The 21,488-nt window shown below is 38.2% G+C and overlaps 2 protein-coding genes across 6 annotated transcripts in view; one reads left to right on the top strand and one right to left on the bottom strand.

Annotated features, from left to right (window-relative positions):
- The window catches only part of LRBA (LPS responsive beige-like anchor protein), a 620,799-nt gene that overhangs the window by 357,278 nt on the left and 242,033 nt on the right, over positions 1–21,488 (top strand). For all 5 annotated transcript variants that reach the window (XM_031464854.2, XM_064490742.1, XM_064490851.1 and 2 more), the window contains exon 40: positions 1,392–1,528. In XM_031464854.2, coding sequence (XP_031320714.2) covers positions 1,392–1,528 — 137 coding nt within the window. The remainder of the gene's footprint in view (positions 1–1,391; positions 1,529–21,488) is intronic.
- Positions 4,857–6,902, bottom strand: MAB21L2 (mab-21 like 2). Its single transcript, XM_010993026.3, has one exon. The coding sequence runs from the start codon at positions 6,666–6,668 to the stop codon at positions 5,589–5,591; it is 1,080 nt and encodes a 359-aa protein (XP_010991328.1). The 5' UTR covers positions 6,669–6,902; the 3' UTR covers positions 4,857–5,588.

Here is a 21,488-nt window from a genome sequence, read left to right on the forward strand (position 1 = left end):
TAGGCTGCCCTGGCTCCTGCAGCTGTCTGCTTACCCTGTAATTGAATGTCTGAGAATGATTGAAAAAATGTTATTTCTTCTCAGGATTACATGCTAATGTACGGAGGGCAAAGGAGACAGCAAAAGAACACATAGCTGCTTATTTCATCCATTTATAGGGATGAGCTTTGGGAAATCATGGCTGTTCTGCAGCTATCTGCTGCCCATCTGCAAACACAATGTATTTGTACATTGGGAATAGAGGGCAAAACCTGCTCTGATCTCCGCAGAGCATCCCTCCTATTGTCCTGCTGGCACACATTAAGATTGATGTGAGATTAAGGACCAACACCCTCCTAACAATCGATGAAAATGTCAATTCGTCTGAATTTTGAAACACTTATTCACCATTGATTACCTGAATAGGTGTACCATGTTTATAGGCACTATATTAATTCAGAACCATAAATGCCAATCTTCTCTTGCTGTTTTCTTCACCTATAGGATTTTTACAATGAGGAATTTACATGGGATTTCAAATTCTTCCTACATGTGTTCTACATAAATATATACATGTTTAATTATTATTTTTAGTCCTTACTTTAGGTTGGGCTCTAATATACTCTATGCTGTTCTATCTGTAGTGAATCTATTGTTTTCAGTAGCAGGCTGATTTGTGTCTTTGATAAGCCCTGTGGAGATTTGATTATTCCAATAAAAATTCATTCACTTGGAAACCCACCCTCCAGCTGTTTACTCCCAGAGTCCCTGAACTACACTAATATTAGATTTGGAAGCACTGCACAATATTTAACAGTGGAAAGGCAGGCTTAGAAAAGAAGTATTTTCACCACTCCTTCATGCGGTAAAGTTGTTATGGAGGAGGTTTTGTGTCAACCTGGTACAAAATCTTTATCAGGGAATATGGTTTAACATTGCTCACTTCACTAATAAGCTGATGATCTTTTTGCAATCATGCCTCGGCCCACCTCTAAGCTAACCTCTGGCCTTGGCAGCCTATTGAGTCTTCCTTGCTTCTGGTTGTTGTTCCATGTTGTTTGATAGCCTGAGGCTTGTTTTCTGAATGGAATGTGGAAGGACTTATTTAGGCAGAGCCACCTTCTAACCAGGAGATTAGACCAAAGCTTTGCAGACTCCCGTAAAACAATTGCATCCTAGTTAACTGTTACCATTATCCTCCCTGTTAGAGATCTCTTGGTATGAGAACCCTAACTTTGCATTTTCAGAGGGAGATTTTGTGTGTACAGAATTTGTAAGTGTAAAAAGACTTGGCAGGAAATTGGTGCTAGATGTGAGAATTTAAAAATGAAATGAAATTTTCTGCCTCAATCTATGTGATTTTTTTTTAAATGTCATTCCAACTTGTTCACCCTGTCCTTTCCTTTTGGCAGGCCCTGTTAGCCTGAGCACACCAGCTCAGCTTGTGGCCCCCTCTGTGGTGGTAAAGGGCACTCTTTCTGTCACCTCTTCCGAACTCTATTTCGACGTTGATGAAGAAGACTCTAACTTCAAGAAAATCGACCCCAAGGTGAGATGAGGAGTGGGTTTCATTTTTATGGAACTGTTTTTCCTTCTGATGGGATGGAGGGCTGCTGTTGGGTAGGGTTGGCATTAGTAAAATCTGATAGACATAGTTTGAATTTCTTGATGAATTGCTTCTGCCTGTATGCAAGGCACCTATCTCTTTTAGCTTATGATTCCTTTACCAGCTAGTTAGATTATTGAAGTTCATTTAGATTCAAAAACAATTTCTGTTTAATTGCATTTATCATTAGCTCATTCAGAGGTGGGGGGAGAACTTCAGGGAATATTGTCTATAAATGTATTTTGCCTCAAAGGGTCCAGGATGAATTAAGCTACAAAATTCAGTGAGATTGAGAGTGGAATTATTTTGTTTAGCCTTTATATTTTCTGGATATAATACCAATATATCACTCTCCTTGCTTTGTCCTCATAACTTACTACTCTGTTGTGCACGTACGCATGTCTTGTGTGCGCGAGATACCTCTGTTTCCCATTACGAATTTTACAAGGCAGTGCATAATTTCCTATTCTTAAATGAAAATGTAATTTCCCCTTTAAAATGAATTTCTGATTACCTTTCAGACCTTGGCAACTTTATTTTACTAAGAGACATTTGTAGCATAGCCATAAACCCAAAATTAGGTTTATTTCGTGAAAGTGAATGGTAGAATTTGTTCTGAGAAGAAACAGTCTCTTTTAAAATGAGCAAAATAAGCAACCTGTAGAAAGAGAAGAGGTTTTTAAGAAGGAAATAGTTTATTTTACAGGTTGTTGGCTAGTGTGTGTGTGTGTGTGTGTGTATGTTGACATACACACACATATATGTATTTTGAGTTTATTGGTAGGAGATTCTTTCGTTTTGTAATCATGTGAATTATTAAGTTTTAGTGACTTAGAAGTATTCTAAAGTCGTTCTTAATGAAAATGTTATAATTTTATGAAAACCTTTATAAACAAATCATCTCTTGTCTTATGCGTGTTTCCAGCACTTGGTTTCAGTGTGGCTGCTTTTATTAAGATGGGACTTGGTAGACTCTATGAAAGGAAGTCTGTGATGGAACTGATTGTTTTGAGTTGGAAAATGCAACTAATCCAATGTAGAGAAAAGTTTAATCCTGAAATTACATCAACTAAAATTTTTTTTACTTTGTTGCATGGCTTAAATGTCTGAAAATGCATTTTAGTTTCTTTAGGAAAGGAGGGTAACCAAAATTACTTGAACAGTCTAATTCACGGTAGTTTTGTGAGTTTGAAAGGCTGAAATTTAATTCAGAATATTCTATTATGATTTTGGACATACATGGCTTAAAATCTAAAGTATGATTTAACTTAAAAGTGTCTAATGAATTGTCCTCGTTATTAAAAAAATATCTACCAGTCTTTAAAGTTAGGCTGTTTGAAGTTACTGACTTTTCTCTAGAGGAAGTTAGAACTTTTTTATTTCTGCTTGTCGTATTCTATGAAGCATCATTAAATTAATTTTTTTCCCTGTTGCTTGTGCAATACAGGATCTTTGAGCCTAATCACAGAAATTGCTTATACCTCTGCAACGTTCCTAATACTACAGAAATCAAAACTGTTGCTAATTTACATTCTTAAAATTTTTTCAGCCAATTATTAGAAGAACTTTTGACTTTGTATAGGCGTTGGTACTTTAAGGTATTTTGTAAATGAGGACACTTATGTTGCTGGAATGTTTTTCTCTTCTTGTGTGTAAGCTGCATTAAATTAAATAAGGATGGAAAAAAGATACTGAATTTGGAGAATTTTTATTTCTTTTTTTCAAGACTTAAAAGGGATAAGTCTTTTTTCCTGGGATAGTTGGAGAGAGATATATGTCTAATGCATTAAATACTTCTGTGAGTGAAAAAAATGGTCATTTTAAGACGTCATTTTTATCTTTTAAACTAACTACTGTGCCCTTAAAATCAGTAAGCACCTACTACTTGATTTGAAAAGTGTTCTTAAAAAGTAGAACATTTTCTCAAGAGAGTAAATTCATTTGTATTATTTAAAAATTATCATATTTGTCTGAACCACTTAGTATTACAGTAAGTGTATTCTGCATCTACAGGAAGAGAGACATGAAAAAGATACAGGTTGAAAGAGTAGAGATAGATGATTTCAGAACGGATAAGATCAATGTTTATATTTCTAAACATAGAACTGTTTTTACTAGGGAATTTTTACCTGAGAATCTTACAACTGAAGCCTGTTTTATTAAGTGAACTGGGCACCAGAGCTCTAAGTAGCTTCCTAGTTTTTCATCCATCTCTGCTTTCCTGCTCACCCCTCCATACACTCCTTCCCCAACTCAAACTTCTGCCTCTGATCTTTAAAATTGCTTTTTAGAACATTTTTCTCTGTATCTCTCATTCATGGATTTTTCTTAGTAAGTTAAAAAAAATGGGTTGATTTAAAGAATAAATTTTGAATATTAAAGGGTAACATCTGACATGTATTCTCTTCCTGTGCCTCATTATTAGCATATGTAATGGACTATGTAGTTACCTCCAGCATAAAGAAGATGAACCAGTTCCTTTGGGATGCTTTCGGTTCTACTAATTATTTTATTTGCTAATCAGTTATTTCCTTGTATCAGATAGGAACCTTTGTTAAAGTTGGACCATGCTATGAATATATCCAACTGTTTCCTTAGAAAAGCAGAAAGAGGAGGAATATACTTTTCATATATGTAATTTTTCTTTGGTCATTAAAATGGTATCAAAACCTTTTTTATTTAAATTGCCTATAAGCAACTTCAGAATAATTCTGAATAATTCTGGGACTTTGACAAAAATGATCATAGATACAGCATTTATAAGTAAGCCATTTAGAAACTTGAAGTACTTTATAAATCTGGATTGTTCATATCACCATTTGCTGGGGAAAGGAATATTGCTGTAACCGTTTTACTCTTACTGTGGTTGATTTAATTGTTAAGTGTTTATTGTTTAAAGCTTGAGGAGGACAAATGATTGAAGGAAAAATACCAACTGATTGTGTTAACTGTTCAGAGATCCATAAATATTTCCTTTATAATTCAGACTTGGAGTGGATTTTTAAACATTACGGCATAAGAAAGCAACCTCTTAATTTTTCACATGAAAAAAATTTCTATTTTAAAAATTAGTATCATAATATGGTCTTCCATACAAAATCTGTTCTTTTTTCAAGTCTGAAATAAAATACTACTTTTAATCTTAAAATCTACAGAACAATCATATAATTGGGTAAAAATATGTCCTCTTTTCTAAAGATTTTGGTGGAAATTTGTATGGTTAAATCTACAAAATGTGCTGCATTTGTAAATTTTGCAAACTAGAGTTAAAACAGATGCTTCTTGCATTTAGTTGCTCAGGTTCACATCCTAATATTGTAGATTACAAATTATGATCTTACCTGCCTTCATTTAAGAACAGTCCACAAACAGTCAATTACAATGTAAAGTAATATTTTTATTACTGTTTTCAACAAGACTGCTTCGGGTGAGGGTAGAGGTGCGAGAGAGGGAGGGGCACATCTGACATTGGCACTGAGATACATTTAACATCCGCAAAACTTTGTTTAAAAGAGAAATTTTACATATAATTAAATACTTTTTTTTCACTTGGTGACAACATTCAGGCAACCCAAAACAAAACGAAGGCTGAGAGAGAAAAAGAGAAAGAAAAGAAAGAGCGAGAGAGAGAGAAAGAAAAAGAGAAAAAGAAGAGAGGAAGCGAAGGAAAAGGGAGAAACTACTATACATTGATTTGAAAATGTACCTTGGGTTTCATTTTGTGGTGACAAAGCCCGATTGCTTCTTTTGTGTGACCTTTTAAATTCACATTGTTTGGAAGAAAACGATCACTTTTGTGCAAGAATGTGATTTTGTTTGGTCGGTTGGTTTGCTCTCCTTTTGTTTACTTGTTAACGAAGGTCTTCTGCCTGGTTCCCATTTCTTTTAGGCGGCTTCCATAAAAGTTTGTGTCTGGAGTTTCCGCTGTTTGTCGCCGAGTTGTGTGTGTGTTGTGTTTGAGAGCATTCCCGTCTGTGTCGCTTTTCAAGCAGTCCCCAGCACCCTATAGTTTGTCCAGGCTTTTGGGATTGGTGAGAATTTCCCTGGCCAACCTCCAGGTCTGCTTGGCAGCGCTCTCCAGGGCCGAATGGGGCTTGCCCTGAAAAAGGTCGAGGTTGGGCAGAAAGTAGTGAGGGCAGCGGCGGCACTGCAGGCAGGAGATGAGCTGCAGCAGGATGCCGTTGAGCCGATCGCCGAGGCACGCCTCGTCCCAGTCCGTTTCCCGCGGGTGCTTCTCGCACTCGTACAGCAGCAGCGTCTTCATGTGGTAGTTGTTGAGCGGCTGGCCGGGCAGCTCCAGGTGGCGATCCCGCAGCGTCTTCAGCACGGAGAGGCACTTGTTTCGGCAGCCGCCCATCAGCAGGCGGTTCTCAGCCTCCCCGAACTGTAGCACCCAGGCATCGCTCTCCGCAGAGCTCTGCTTGCCGGTCAGCGAGTAGCATTCCTTAGAGAGCAAGTTGAACCCTTCGGCCTTGACCTCCGCCACCCGATTGGGGCCGGGCCAGGGGATGTGGGGCATAGGCCACTGTGCCGCACTGCGAGGCCAGATACCGGTGCACTTGAACGCGGGAGTGATTTGCACCACATAGCGCTCCCTGATGCGCAGCTTGACCTCGCTGGTATCTGCGATCATCTTGACCACATCCCGATAGCTGCACTTGTCCACCGCCTGAGCCACCAGCGTCTGGAAACGCGAGCGGATCTTGCGCGCCGAGAGGTAGCCGGACGCTGTGATGAATTCGACCCAGAGAGACATGCTCCGCTTCCGCCCGTCGCTCAGTTTGAGCACCGCGCAGCCGGGCAGCGAGCCGTCGTCCACGAAGTTGAAGACGCCCATCTGGTTTAGGTAGAGCACCACCTCGAATTCTGTGGGCGAGATGACCTCCAGCCCCTCGTAGCGGGCATCGATCTCGCTCAGGGAGCTGATGAAGCGAGGCTCCTGCACCTCCACTTCCTTTAGCACGTCCGAGACCACCTTACAGACCTCTCGGATGGTCTTGGCGATGGCCGCCTTGCGCGCTTGGCAGCGCTCAGTGTAGTATTTATTGAGCTGGTAGACCAGCTTGGCCTGAGCGGCGATCATGTTGGGGCACAGGTCCGGGCTGTACACCGGCGTCTCGCAATACGTTGAGGGATCCAAGGCTCACGCGCTGGTGGTGGCCCTGCGGCTTGCGAAAGAGGCGCTGCGTTCCCCTAAGCCCCACTTTCACTCTTGTTTTCCACCTGGGCTGACCGGCTGACGTTTCAGCCGTCCAGCTCTTTCTCTCCCCTCTTTTGAAAGCTTTTTTCTTCTCCAGAAGAAAAAAAAAAAACCCCAAAAAACAGAAAAGATGATCTTTGAAAGAGAAAAGTACCTGCTGGGACTTTTTTGCTTTCTCTTGATGGGTGAAATCAAGACGTGCCTGCGGAAAAGATGAAGGGGAGGGGGGACAGACAGAGTGAGAGAGAAAAATTCAGGTTACCAAGAGGTTAGGCTTAGACGTCTGCAGCGGAGATGGCCCAGAAATCTGGAATTGAGGTCTTTTACGTGCCAAAGTAAATTTAAAAATAAAAGCGAAACATTCAGTGTTTCATTCTTAAACTTCTCTCCCAGACTGGTAGCACGTCTTCATTCGGCTTAGGTGAGTGCTTTTCTCCTCACCCTCCCCCAGATGGAAGGTGAAGGGTGTAATTAATGTCCCGAGAGCAGCGAAGTGCAACTCCGGCCGAGGCACACTCAGGTTTGCAGACGCCCGCCCGGCAATCTCAGCGTGTGGGTCTGGTCTCTTCTCGGGGGGTCCTCTTGTAGCGGTTTTCCTCTTTTCCTACTGGAGGCGTTGTTTGGACTGGGTTTGTTTGTTTGCAGTGGGTTCTTCTTGTCTTTCTCTAGGTGCAAACTGCTGGAAGTTGTTTGATACTCATTTCTGCTTCGTAATTTATAATTTTGGCCCTCACAAAATCTATTTTAGTGTGACGAAGTCGTTGCTTGCGTTGCATCTGGGGTTTGGTTATAAGGATTCAAGGGTTTTTCTTCTCCTCCCCCTTTAGGTTGCTTGTGCAGATTCCACTTTATGAGTCGTCTCTCCCTCCTCCCCTCAGATGTCTCTCTCTCTTTCCCTCTTCTTAATCTCCCTCCCTCTCCCTCCCTCCTTCTCTCCCCCTCCCTTCCTCTCTCCCTCCCTCTCTACCTCTGTCTCCCTCCCCTTCTCTCCCCCCCTCCTTCTCTCTCTCTCTCTCTCTCTCCCTCTCTCTCTCTCTCTCTCTCTCTCTCTCTGTTTCCTGGAGTTATTTAGTTTATGAATGGTCCTGGGCCATCATGAGGGGGGTGGAGCTTCGGTTCCTACAATCGCTATGCGAGCTGTCAGTGCTTTAGCCAATCCGAGAGAGAAGACAGGCATGCTTGGCAAACGGTAGCAGCCACCGCTGCTCTTGATAAAGAAAGAGGGGTAAAGAGAGAAGTAAGAAAATAGGAGGAGATAGTAGAAGTCAAATGCTCACACACATTTTACAGACCCCTCTTTATCCTCCTCTCATCAGTTACAAGGAAGAAAAAGAGTGTATATAGAAGGGACTACTTGGAGATGGCTGGAATGACTGGAGAGAGAGTAGCAGTGGTTCAGATAGGTTCACTTTTTTTTTTCTATCAACATGGTGAAGAAGGTGCAAACTAACAAAATTACTTTTGCTTGAAGGCAAATGGAAGGAGGAAGGGGAATCTGGGAAAGGACCTAAATTTTTCTAAATTTTCTCCTCCAGCAGTATCTTCCCTTTTCTTCCCCTCCCCTCCCATTGTTGACAAGAGCCAGATCAGTTGCTGTATATGTACACTAGTTTGGGGGGGGGGCACGGATGGACTAGACATGGGGTGAGGGTTTATAACCGTAAATCTCTTTTCAGTAATTTCCATATGCTGTTGAAAAACGATTTAGGGCAAAAATAGCCCAAGCACTTTATTTGATAATTACTTCATATTTAAGATTCAGATATATTTAATGTTATTTATTGTTATGAGGACTAACAAGTTATGAGAGAAAAATATGTTTATGTTGTGGAAAATGGTGCAGATTCATATATAGTAGAATTTTGTTGGATATATTTAAGCCACTAAAATTGATTTGAACTTAATGAAAATGAAGGGAAGTAAATGTGAACCTGAGTTAAAGTTTTCTTAAAATGTTAATATTGTAAATCTAATTTTGAATATTTTTAGGCAGTACCGAGTTTCACTTGTAAAATCATTTTATTTTCATAATTGACTCTTGCTTTTAAAAGACTTCGCTGCTGCAAAAATCCATAACTATCCTGTTATTGATTACACAGATTGCTTCACTCCTCCCTTGGCATTTCAATGAAACTCATGCATGTGCTTTTAGTATATGTATTACCCTTTCAAGCTGTACCCATTGTAGCCTTTAGATACTTTTGGTTGAAAAACCTGTAACAGTTTTTCTGATTTGCTTAGAATTGAGGGTTTGTGTTTGAACTTCAGGTAGATGGATTCTGAGTCTTTTTAAGACAAATCAAGTAGATGGGAATATTTTTCGTCAGGTTTTAGACGTGTTACAGTCTCCGATAATGCAATAACACTAAAAATCTATGAAGCCGATCGTGTGAAGACTTCATTTTGCAAAACGCGGTATGCGGCTTTTGCAAAACCAAAACCCCCTGGGAGGGCTTGACTTGTGGACCAGGTGAACATGAATTCAACTGCGTAGGGAAAGTTTATTTCATCGTGTACTTGATGTCAGACACTTGGATCTCTTGGTTCTTTCTTACATGTCTGGTGCGGACCACTGGTATCTTGTCACCCCTTCACTCTCATTGCCCTAAGTCTCTTTCTAAAGAAATTTGCCCCCCCCCCTTTTTTTTTAATCAAGTCGGATCTTTTGCCAGGGGTCTGTCTTTAGTGGCCAGGAGTTGGGAAGAACAGTTGGCAGTCAGTGTCCGCGAAATTCTGGGACGCCGACCTTTAGTCGACTTCTCGGGAGTGGCGGAGACTTGGGGCGGCTGTGGGCTCCAGTGGGCTCCAGCCTTCTTGGGGTGTGCGGCTGGCGTCGGGACCTGGGCTGCAGGAGGGTGGAGGGGGGCCCGGCTCCTGCCGGCTTCGCGCGCGTGGGACGCCCAGACTCTGTCCGCCATCCTGCCATTGGCCGCGAGATCAGGCCGGCGCTCCGGGCAGGAGGGGCACTTGGCGGCAGGGAGTTTCGTGAACCGCCGGTAGAGGATGCGGAGAGGCTTCTTCCGAGGCGCAGTCATTGGGCGGAGACTTGTGTCAGGGCTATAGGGTGCGAAGCTTTCCCTCCCGGACCCTCAGGGTGGCCACCACTTCATCGCCCCTGGTCGGGGAGCCGCTGAGGCCTCGCGCGTGGAGCTGCCGGCCCGGGCTCCTGGCAGCGTTTACAGAAAGCCCCGGGGGTGACCACGGTGTCGTCCCTCTTCCGCGCCTGGGCCCGCGCGCTCTCTTCTCGGGTGGGGCGGCCCAAGCGGCGCGGATCTTCGCGCCACCACTCGTCCGACACCCCACTCCTCCTCTCCTCCCGGCTCTGTCAGGCACGACCAAGTTTCGTCCCACCCTTGTCCCCTTGTTTCTGCACTTTTACATACTGAGGCTGAGGGGATGATAAAACGTTACAAATGTTTTGATTTAAAAACAATTCATTACCAATTTACCCTGTCCAGGGTAGATGCTCTAGTAAATAATAAATCAGTTAAACAAAGGCGACTTTAATTTATTGCCATGGTACTAATTAGAAACATCATTTGAGCAATAAACTTAAACACTTCCAGCAAATAATGCTCCCTCTCGCCAGTTCTCTTCCTTCCCCCTCCCCCACCCCAACTCACTCTGGCTGCCTCTGCTCTAAGAGCTGCTTCAGCTGTGTGTTTGCGGATCCGCTCTTCCTCTGGTTGAATAATTGAAGGGGGAAACGGTATCCGAGGAGGCTGTAATTGAAGAGCCCCTGTCACCTCTGCTTTTATGTATGTTAGTATAGAAGTCCATCAGCAGCTCCTTGATGGTGTATTAAAACGAAGTGGCAGCCCCTTCTGCAGGAGATACCGTATTCTATTAAAGGAGACCAAGTGAGAGAAAGAAACTCTAGAGGCTAAAAGCCACTTCAAGTCTTCAGACCGATTGATCTGTATTCTCTTGTTATAATCCGTCTCATCATACTTGAGTTAATGAGGCAAAAGAGGGGGAGTGAAATCTGATGGTCCTTGACAAATTCATTAGGGAGGCTGCAGGACATTTTATTTGACTGTTAAACATCTTGTTTGTTTGGTTTAGGCAGTGCCAACATCAGCATGCTTCTGCCCAGACCTATCATGTTGGGCTGGCTACAGACTTTCCTAAAAAGAGAAAGAGGACATTGAGGATGTGATTTGAGTGTTTTGTTTTGGATTTCATGTAGTCCATAACCTTCAGATTTGTCTAGGATTTACCTTCCTCATTATTACACTGGGAACATTTTATGAGACTGTAGATACTGAGGTGGGCATGTTTTTAATTACTATAAACTAAAAAAATGTATGTTTAAACTGTAGTCTGAAAAGTTCCCATTTCCTTAAAAAAATTGAGTCAAGTTATAGCAATTACTGTACTAGTGTTTGAAAATGTGAATGTTTAAGATACAGAAGAGTAGCCAGATTATACATTAGATCCTATTTTTACTTGGTCATGGTTAAAGAAACTTTTAATTATTAATTGAATTTCCTCTTTCAGTGAAACACTTATGGCTACAGAAACTTGGAAATAAAAAGATTAACTATTTATACACATATAATCTTTTCAAAAGAAAATTTGTATATTTTAGTGATTCTTTTTTTTTTTTAATTGAAGTATAGTCAGTTACAATGTGTCAGTTTCTGGTGTACAGCACAATGTCCCAGTCATGCATAGACATACATATATTTGTTCTCAAAATTTGTGTATTTTAATTTGAGGGCCTTGTTATTTTTAAACTTAGAAGCAGAACCGGGTACTCTATGAATGGTGCTAAAATAAGGTGATGAGCTGACAAAATACTTAAAAAACAGAGAATATTTCTAATTGAAGAATAATGGACAATTAAGCTAGAATGCTAAATCTTTTAATACTTTATTCTAAGCTAATAAGAATACAGTACTTGATTATTCTCAGTTTATCCATTTGTGGTACTTTCTTGCATAGAGAATTCAGTCATATTTTCCTTCAGCAATTGACTTAAACAGCCTCAGCTTAAGTGCTTTGAGAAAGAACTCTGTCTTCCATTTATAGGCAAACAGTATGAGAGAAAAAAGAAAGCTAATGCTCTTTGCCTGTCATTTTTATACATTCCTGCACTGCTGATGAAGCTCGAACTGCTGCAGGGAATGTATGGATTTGAAAAGAAATGATTCAGTAGTTCATGTTGTGTTTCTCAGAAGCAAAACCAAACTAATGGCTGAAGTCAGTGCTTCTGTACATCTGACAGTTATAATCCTGTTTACATTTCCAGAGAATACAGAATCCTTAAACTGTTTTATTTTTTGCTGATCTTTACTTAGAAATGTGCTTACTGAGTTAAACTTCAGTGCAGCTTTTACTTTATCATATCACTGGGGCCTAAAAGATGTCCATTAATTTATTATCTGTAGAATAACATACAGTATTTCAATAATCTTTCCTAACGAGTGTACAGATTTTCAGTTATATGATTTTGTTTTCTGGGAAAACATTTAGAATTATTCAAAAAATAATCAGATTATTGACATTAAAAAATCAACTCTCTGGATTTATACTTTTCGGAAAACAAAGGACCACATTTTACCTGTATGTATTCTTATCCTCTAAAATCTAACTTTAAAACATCTATGCAGTTGCTAAGTGTTTGGCTCTTGTATAATTAATCATTCAATGTATTTATAAAAATTCTTGATTTTTTTAAAAAGAAAATTCTTTTGGGAGGGTCAAAATGTAAAAGGGGAAATAAATAGCTATTAAATTCTCTGAATTTAAAAACTATTCCAGTAAAAACAGAAAGAAAAATAAATAACCCAGACACAGTTCATTAGTGTTGATGAAATTTCATTGAAGGAGTTATATTAAAATATCTGTAAGAAGCTTTAACAAAAGCAACTGTCAGAAATATAGCATCCACATTGTACTAAAAGTCAAAATAAAACCACATTCTCCTTCATTCTCTGTCAAATGTTCTAATTTTCCAAAGCCCCTAAGTATCATAGATATTGTTTCAAAACTGTTGATAATCGAGAGAATAATTAGTACTTGAATTTTTTTCTTTGAACAGTTCACTGTAGTGCCTATTAATTTTATATAGTCAATCATGCTGTTAAGACAAGTTGTTGGGTTTTTTTTAAAATTTCTTTCACAGAATAGCCTTATAAAAACCCTCCAAACCTTGTAATCTCTTTGATTGGTAACCCAAGGGTATTGTTCTCATTTGAACAGTTTGAACTTAATGTTCTGTCAGGTCAAGGCAATAGTTTTAATTTTGTATAGCAAGCCTCAAACTGTGCTGAAAAATAAATGCTTCTGTGTACTTTTGAGTATTGTTTTGTGGGATTAAGTTTGTTTGGGTTACCTTGGATAATATATTTGATTAGTGATGCTTATACCTATTAAATTTTTACAAGTCTGATTCTTGTGTAGTTTAGTAGGTTGAAAAAATTGAAAGTACAATAGCTGTTTGTTTTTTCCCCAAGTTGAATGCCATCTGTATATATGAGTACATGATTAAGCTATATATAATCTAATATCAACAAAATGTGCAATGATGGAGCAAAGAACTTGTGTTCAGGAAAATAGAAGTAAGCAGCTTTTAGCTTGACTGAAATGTAAATACTATGGTAATATTGAGCTAGGATATGAACTGTTAAGACAATCCGAGTTAATTTGGCAAGTATTTTTCAGAAGGTATTTCATTGAATTTACTATGTTTTCACTTATGCTGGCTTGTGTCTTTTGGCTTTACCAAGAAATCATTTCGCTTTTTCTCAGTTTTAGATTAACACATTTTTTACTTGTAGCAATCACATTCCTTTATTCCTGTAATACAGTTAAATAGTTGTTCTGAAGAGTTAAAACAAATAAGATTCTGTCTTGTCTGTCTTCTTTCCTTCCTTCTTAACAGTCTGAACTCATTAATGTACTATTGAGATAAGTATTAAATTTTACCTGTCTAATAACTTTGGCTTTCATGGCTCACTGTAATCTGATTTCACTCTAATTCAGTTCAGTTCAAAACATCAAATCTTATGGTTTAAAGAAGATATGGTATCCTCTGTTTAATAAGATGATACTACTGACTCACATGGAGAATATGCTTCTTGGGGTCTTAGAGCCATCCCCACGCCCATTTCTGCTTTCCCTTGTGATCAGCGCCAGACGTTTACAGAACAGATGATTGAGATTAGGGATGTAGGTTATGGCAGTACTGAGCCGTGCTTAGTTCAAAATATAAGACTGGCATTACGCTCTATATTTCTTTCGGGTCATATGAGACATTTTGTGGACTTATGTTTAAAATGATCAGTTAAGCGTGTCATAGGTGAATTTTCGTTACACTTTAGGAAAACTAGCCATTTTAAACATCTTAGTTTCTTTTGAAATATATAGGTTCTGCACAGTACCACTATATTAGTAGTAGTAGTAGTAATTTGGCATCAGTCTTCTGCTAAGATTACAAGAAATTTTTAATAGATTTTGTGTTATTTTTGCTGAAAATGTTAAAAAATCTAGCCTGTTTGTTCAGTTAAACATTGTGGATTAGAGTAAAAATGATGTACTGAGAGGTTTCTCTGATTCCTGGTAGTGGTTAAATAACAACAACAAAAATCCTTCATTGGCTCTAATCTCTGTATAGAAGACATCTGTGTAGTATAAATGAAATAATATTTGATGATCTAAGGAATGGAAACTTTCCCTTTAACCATCTGAAATAAAAGCGAGGATATAAAACATCTGTCTTGGCCTATGTATATCAAGGTTCTGCCAGTCTGTTTCTTTTCTGAATTTTCCCTTTCTCTATTCCCTTATTATCTTTGAATCCTAAAGAGTCATTCTCTTATTTTCTGACTAGTTTTGTCTATAGACAAAACCTGGGTTAGTAGGTTTAAATCAGCCTAGATAGAGTGAAAAATCTTTGATCTATGGCTGTGACTGTTTCCAAATGATTTGCTTGCTGGGACCAGACACTATCCATGCCCTTTCACTTTGCTATCAGATAGGTACACACAAAGGACCTGAAAGGCCACCAGATGCACAGTTAATCATCATATTAGATAAGTAAAGGGTTCCAACCATACTTAATTAGATCTTCTGTTTCCAATAGTTACTTGTGCTATAGGACCTTGTTGGTTAAATACTCTACAAATCTAATCTTTTCTGCAAATGAATCAAAACTTTCTGTAAATTGTAGCTTCAGTTAAAAATGAATGATACAAAATTATGTATTTAAAAAAAAATACAAAGTTGTTGCTGTCACGTAGCTTACCTGCCTAGATAAGATAAAAGGGAGACAGTATGATAGTACTAAAGAGCATTAGTCTAGAGGGAAAAAAGCCCTGAATTTTTGTCCTAGCTTGCCTACAAACTGTGTGAGTGACCTTGATCAAGTCACTATCTCTGCTCACTATTTTCTCAATTGTTAAATGGGGAGATAGATGAGGTTTTTTTTTTTTTTCTGCCTCTTCTAGATACAGAAATCTGTAATTTCCTACTATAACATGACTAATGTTGCTGTGTATATCTTTTTTTAAAAAAATTATTTATTTGCTTTTTTTTTATTTTGCTGGAGAAAGTAATTAGGTTTATTTATTTATTTTTAAAATGGTTGTCCTGGGGATTGAACCCAGGAACTTGCGCATGCTAAGCACAGACTACCACTGAGCTAGACTCTCCCCCTTGTTGTGTATATCTTTATTAGTTGATTTGAAATCAGAAATCTGCACAAATTTAGAATTTCAGTGCTGTTCTAATATAAGTATATGAAAGTTTACAATAGAAAAAATAATAGAAAATAATAAGCTTAAAATGTTTATATTGCATATTTTAGACTTAAGGAAAAATGCAAATTATAGATCGGAGACAGCTATGAGGGACAACCAACTAGCAAGTTGGAATAAATTCTAAGAGTATACTTATTACTGCTTAAGAGGAGCTGGATCCCGAAGACATAGAAACGAAACAGGCTATGTTTTCTTGTGTATATAGGAAAAGAGTATGTATTTAAAGGTGTGTTCAAAGTTTTTCTCAAACTGTTGACTTTCAGTGTTTCTGTTATTTTCCTTAAGAATCGATATTCTTTAAATATTAATTCTTGTAGCCAAATAAAATTTCAAGTTCACAATTAACTTTACGAAAAAGGAATGTTTGGTCTTCTCTTTAGAGAAATGACATAGCTTTAGGCAACTATACTACTACCATATTCATGTTGTGTTAACAGATAGATCCAAGGAGGGAAATGGTTTTCAAAACATGAACCACTAAAGTCTCGTACTACTTTCTTATGCTTTTCACTTGTTTTCATCAGAAGATCTGACAAGCATGAAAGTGTTAACATCTTTTATTTTACAGATGTTCTTAGTTTTCTCTCAAACTGTAAAGGATGCTGTATCAGAGTAGCATGGTAGGAAATAATTTCAACACCTCCTTTCACTTATGCGATAACTTATTATTTGTCTAAGCTGGTGGATATTTTTGTAGGGAGGGAAGCGAGACAGGAAAAGACAACATATTGAGATCTAATTGTTCACATTTTGAGATACAGATCAATCAATCTGTCTGCCGTATTATAAATTCTCTTTAAAATAGCTTTTCAATGGGCATAGTTGGAGTTATTTTCACTTCTGTGCTGTGTTCTTTGCAAGTCTCTCATTAATGCAATAGGCATGCCAGGTGACCACCGAGAGAGTTGTTGATGGACACTGTGGGTTTGCAAAGTGCAAAACTGAAAGACTAAGAGATGAGAAATGCATTGCTATTTGTGAATTTATGTTTTATCTCACTTCACTTGAAAATTTATGAGTAGCATGGCTTAAGGGTGCTGGAGTTGTGTGTTCCAGGGCTTGCCCCTACTGATAACACCCTTGTTGGCGTGAAAGTGCAATGCAAATTATGACAGTTACAACCTTCTGTTTTGTTTAACCTGTCAGTAGATTTCCTGGCTCAGTGCTGAGGGCAATGGTGTGTTCAGCTAGTCCATATTCACCCAAACTTAAAAGGTCAGGTTTCTACAGGCAAGCCTAGTCAAAGCCTAATTGATGAGGAGGGCAGAGAGACAGAATTTACTGTTCTGTTGGCTAGTTTCATATCGTTAGGTTGTCCTGAAAGCATCAGGCAGTCACAGCCCCTTTCATGTAAGTGCTGACCCTAGACAGAAGCTGACAATCAAAGGAGGCAGCCACAGGAACCAGTGCAAGTAGGCTATTGATTTTTCAGTTAGGTCTAAGTAGTTTGTAGTATGGGTAATGGGTGACAGAGGCAGGTATGTCATTATCAATGAGCTCCAGAACAGCAGCGACAACCCTTTCTCATATTTCCTTCAGCACTGACAGTATGCATCCAGAGGCGGTCAATAAATCGCCCAACCTTTAACTGACAAGTGACTTGGACGTTTGGGTTGAGGGGTGGAAGTTCTAGAGCTAAACTTCTCTACTTGAACATGTCCTGGATCTAGCGATAGAGTCAGTAATTATATGGTGGTTAAGTTTTTGAAGCTGTAATTTGGATAAGTCTCTGCAACTCTGAAAATCAGAGTTTCCTTTTCAGCTCTTGAGAATTTAAGGAGCATCTTTACCTAGTTAAGAAATAAAGAAAAGAGCCAATCATTTGTAAAGATACTCTGCAAGTGTAATGAAGTTAGATGATTATTGTAGAGTTTCACTTTTAATTTAGACTAGATCAGTATTTAATCACGATATCCCTGAACTTAACAAAAGTTCAGCAGTTAGAAATTACCTCTCTTCAAATAAACAAATTGCACTTAAAAAAAAGGAAGAAATTATCTCAAAATCCTTTTTAATTCCTAATCTCCTCTTAACTGTTTTAACTGCAGACCAATTTTAAGTAGAAAAAACTTGAACCATTTGTAAATGTGATGTAGTAGCCACTAAGCAGTTGCTATTTGACCTTCAAATTCGTTTTATATTACTTTTCACAGTAAAATAGTCAGGAATTGAACATTTAATGATTAAAATTTGATGAATTATGGTTGCTTCTGAATTTTAAAAGAAATGAGGCTTTTCTTTTTTTTAAAAAGCATTTCATTCGAATATTTGTATTTAAGGATAGATACAATTCATGCCCACATAAACGCAAAAATGTAACAGGTTTTGACTAAAAAGTGCGCATGTTCTTAAAGGGATATAAAATAATTGAGAGCTATTTTAAATTTGAACCAACCTCTATTTTTTTCAAAATGTAAGTAATATAAAGAAGATAATATTTATAACTAGAAGTGGGAGTTTGGGTTGTACCAGGATCCTTGCAAACTATCACATGCTTACATTTTTTGAAAACTTTAAACAAATTGAAGTAAAACAGAAAAGTAAATGTTTTTTAAAACTTCCTTAAATAGCTTATCACCGTGATATCTTGTTTAACACTGTGATACTGTACAGAACCAGAGTTAGGTCTGTGGTATCATCTAGCTGGGAGGACCCTGCATGACCCCGTGAGTCATTTTCATTTGTCCCATGCAACTGAAAATTCTACCCCCACCCCCATTTTTAAAAAACTAACCAGCAGGTTAGTGCTTACTGAGAGTCTGTGTGCTTAAATATTTTAAGTTCATAGTGATATATCTATGTGAATAACCCTTTTTTTAAGAAAACAAAAGAATACAAATTTGAAATGTAGGAAAAGATGGCTACTATTGAACTACTATAGACTTAGTTTTAAAGAAGCTTTGAGATGATGTAATTAATATTTGGAGAAATTTTATTCCAAAATCCTGCATTAGTCATCTTTTGAGGCTTACAGATTCTTAAAGCAAGATCTTTTTAGAGTCATTGTTTTGCCTCCTGTTGTTTATTAGTAATTCACTTAATCTGTGTTTTTCTGTTGGATTAGATAAAATATTTAGCTGAGAATCTTGTAATCTTTCTATTGTTAGCCATATCATAGGTGGGGCTTCTTTTGCTGTCTTTGAAATCTTTCCTGACTACAGTGTTGTTGGTTTTTTTTCCTTCCCGAAATAAAAAAAAGCTGAAGAAAGAGGGGACAAATTAAATTTTCATGAAAGAAAATCCTAATCAGCAGTGACAGTGTAAGAGAAAGATGATTGCCACTTGGTCATTGTGGAGAGGCACTTAGATTTGGTGTCAGTGCTTCTGTTAATGATGACTAATGTCTTTCTTGGAGCAAGTGCATGCTCCAACATACTGCTACAGCCTAGAGAGCGAGGGCTCGGAGGTAGGCAGCACTCAGCAAAGCATTAGGTGGCCTAAAACAAAGGCCTTTCAATGCAATCAATCTGACAGTCTCTATTATTAGTCAAATGCAAACATAATTCTAAGGCATTTAACAACACATTTTAAGCTGCTTTATCTCCAGAAGTAAGAGATACTATTTTCGAATTAAAATATTAAGAGATCAAGCAATGTTATTAAGATTTGCTCCCTGTTTTGTTAACTACAGAAATAGGCACATCATGACCAATGCACAGAATCACGTGTGTTAAGAAAGTTTTACAAAGAGGCAGATGTGCAGCAGAGTTTTTTTTCCCCCTACTGCAATGCTTTCTAGTTACAAAAAGAGAATGAGTAGCTCAAAAGATCTTTTTAGATCTTTTAATCTTAAATATATTGCTTACAAAAAGATGACATGTGTGATTTCTTCAGTTTTCCCCCAAAGTGTAAGACCTTTCAGAAGGGCATTTGCAATGCTTGTCATATTTTTCCATATACATCTTATTGGCCTGACAAGTCTTGAGAACCATGAGAACACAGATGTCATTGCATTCAGACAACACTAATTACTCTGGGATTTTTGCAGCCTCAGTGCCTGCATGTAACTGTCGATTATGATTGTTCATGCAGCCTACAGTGGGGACACTTTGCACATGAAAATAGCGAGACACAAAAATTGTGAGACAGGCCTTTTAGTCCCCTATTGTTCTCCAGGAGAATTTGGGAGAAAAAAAATTCCTGACACATCAATTTCATTCAGCATTTTGCATTTGAACCATGTTTTGGCAACATTTTCCTTTCTAAAGTAAGTGTGTTATGCTTTAGTGTGCAGTGAAATCTATTATCCATCTGTTCTTTAACCTTCTTGTACAATCTTCTACATGACTTTGTCTTCAAGCTTCATGGGAAATTTCTTTATGTAGCTTACAGTCTGAGAGAAGCGCTAATTGTGATATGAGTCTTTCGAAAGTGACAGTGCAAAACAATAAATATGTATGATGTGTTCTTCTGGCGTGCGATTTAATGTTTAATGAGGAACTGCAGCGAATATGGTTAGTCTCAATTCCAATAAGTGCAGTCATCTTACGCTTTTAACACAGGTCAGTTCTTTTCTTTGTTTAATTTTCTCTCTAACATTCTGGATTTCAGCTGATGATTCATGGTGTTTAGGTGGTTTTGAAGTATCAGAGGTCAAATGGTGGTCAGATCTGAGCCCTTACTACTAAATGTGGAGACCAACTAGATGCTTTGGAAAAAAGCATAATCTGTGGTAATCACCGATTGAAAATAAAATCTCCAATAACGTAACTTCATACGCTGATGAAGCAGAAATTGAAGCAGCTTGATCAAAGATGTGTGATGAGATAAAACTGCAGTCTCTGCTGTACAGTTATAGTAATTATGACTAATGAACCGTCCAGTCTGGATGAAATGGCATGCCCACAGGGACTGTGTCCAGTCAGTTGTGACTTAGGCAAGCTGAACAAACCGCTGATTGGGTTCCAAATTCTCTATCACAAAAGTATGCTCTCCGTTATTAATACAACTTTTGTTAGGATGGTGTAAAGTGACTAGAAGTGCCCTAAATTTTGTTAAATATAGATTATAGTCCTCTCTCTTTTTTCATATGTTTATTTAAAATTAAACACCTATTTGTTGTGACCTCTGGTTTACCTCTTCTTCCTTAAATACACTTAGGTCACTACTCTGTCACAATTCTGTGACCTCCTGCTTGTTCTTCTGTTGTGCTACTTCTGGACACTCTCTCTTTTTTAAAGCTGTTGTTTACTTTTGTCAGGGATTATTGTTCCCTAACCGGATATTGGAGAGATGCTTTTATAATAATAAAAGGATGTGTGAGGCATTTACAGTGTGTATGCACCGTCCTAAGTGCTTTACCGATATTAGTTCAGAAATCACCACTGCAGTCCTTCGAGGTGGGTCCTACACATTATCACCATTTTACAGAGGAAGAAACCAAGATGTGGGAAGGATGAGTAATTTGCCCAAGGTTTCAGGCTCTTATAAGTGTTGGATTGCCTTGTGGGGGTTAGTTATATTCTTCTGAGCCTAACGTATCTCTAAATTATTCTCACTTTCCCTTTTGCCAACCAGGATTAGTTTTTTTGTTGTTACTGGTTTTCTGGCAACTGACAAAACTGCCAGGGTTTTTTAAATCAGAGGGCTCGTGCGCAGTTCTAGTATAGTTTGTTAGGTCCCTAACCTCAAATTATATTCAAGTTTCTAAACTCATTTACTTGGTATATTTTAAGTAGCTAGAACTTTCAGGATGGTGTTTAAGAATACATGCTTTTGATATGGATACATGTCTAAAATATATAAATATGTCAATTTGATGCACTCTTGACATTGTAAAATCATTAAGTTGTAATGAATACAATCTACTCACCTAAAAGGAGATAAAATAGTGCTGGGAAAATTGTTGATTTTCTTCTGAGATTATCTATACTAAAGTTTTTCTCATCAAACCAGGTATAGTCCTTGTCTTATTGACTTCTTATTCCCAGCACCTTAT

This window comes from Camelus dromedarius, chromosome 1 (assembly GCF_036321535.1).
Source record: "Camelus dromedarius isolate mCamDro1 chromosome 1, mCamDro1.pat, whole genome shotgun sequence".
Classification (NCBI taxonomy): domain Eukaryota; kingdom Metazoa; phylum Chordata; class Mammalia; order Artiodactyla; family Camelidae; genus Camelus; species Camelus dromedarius.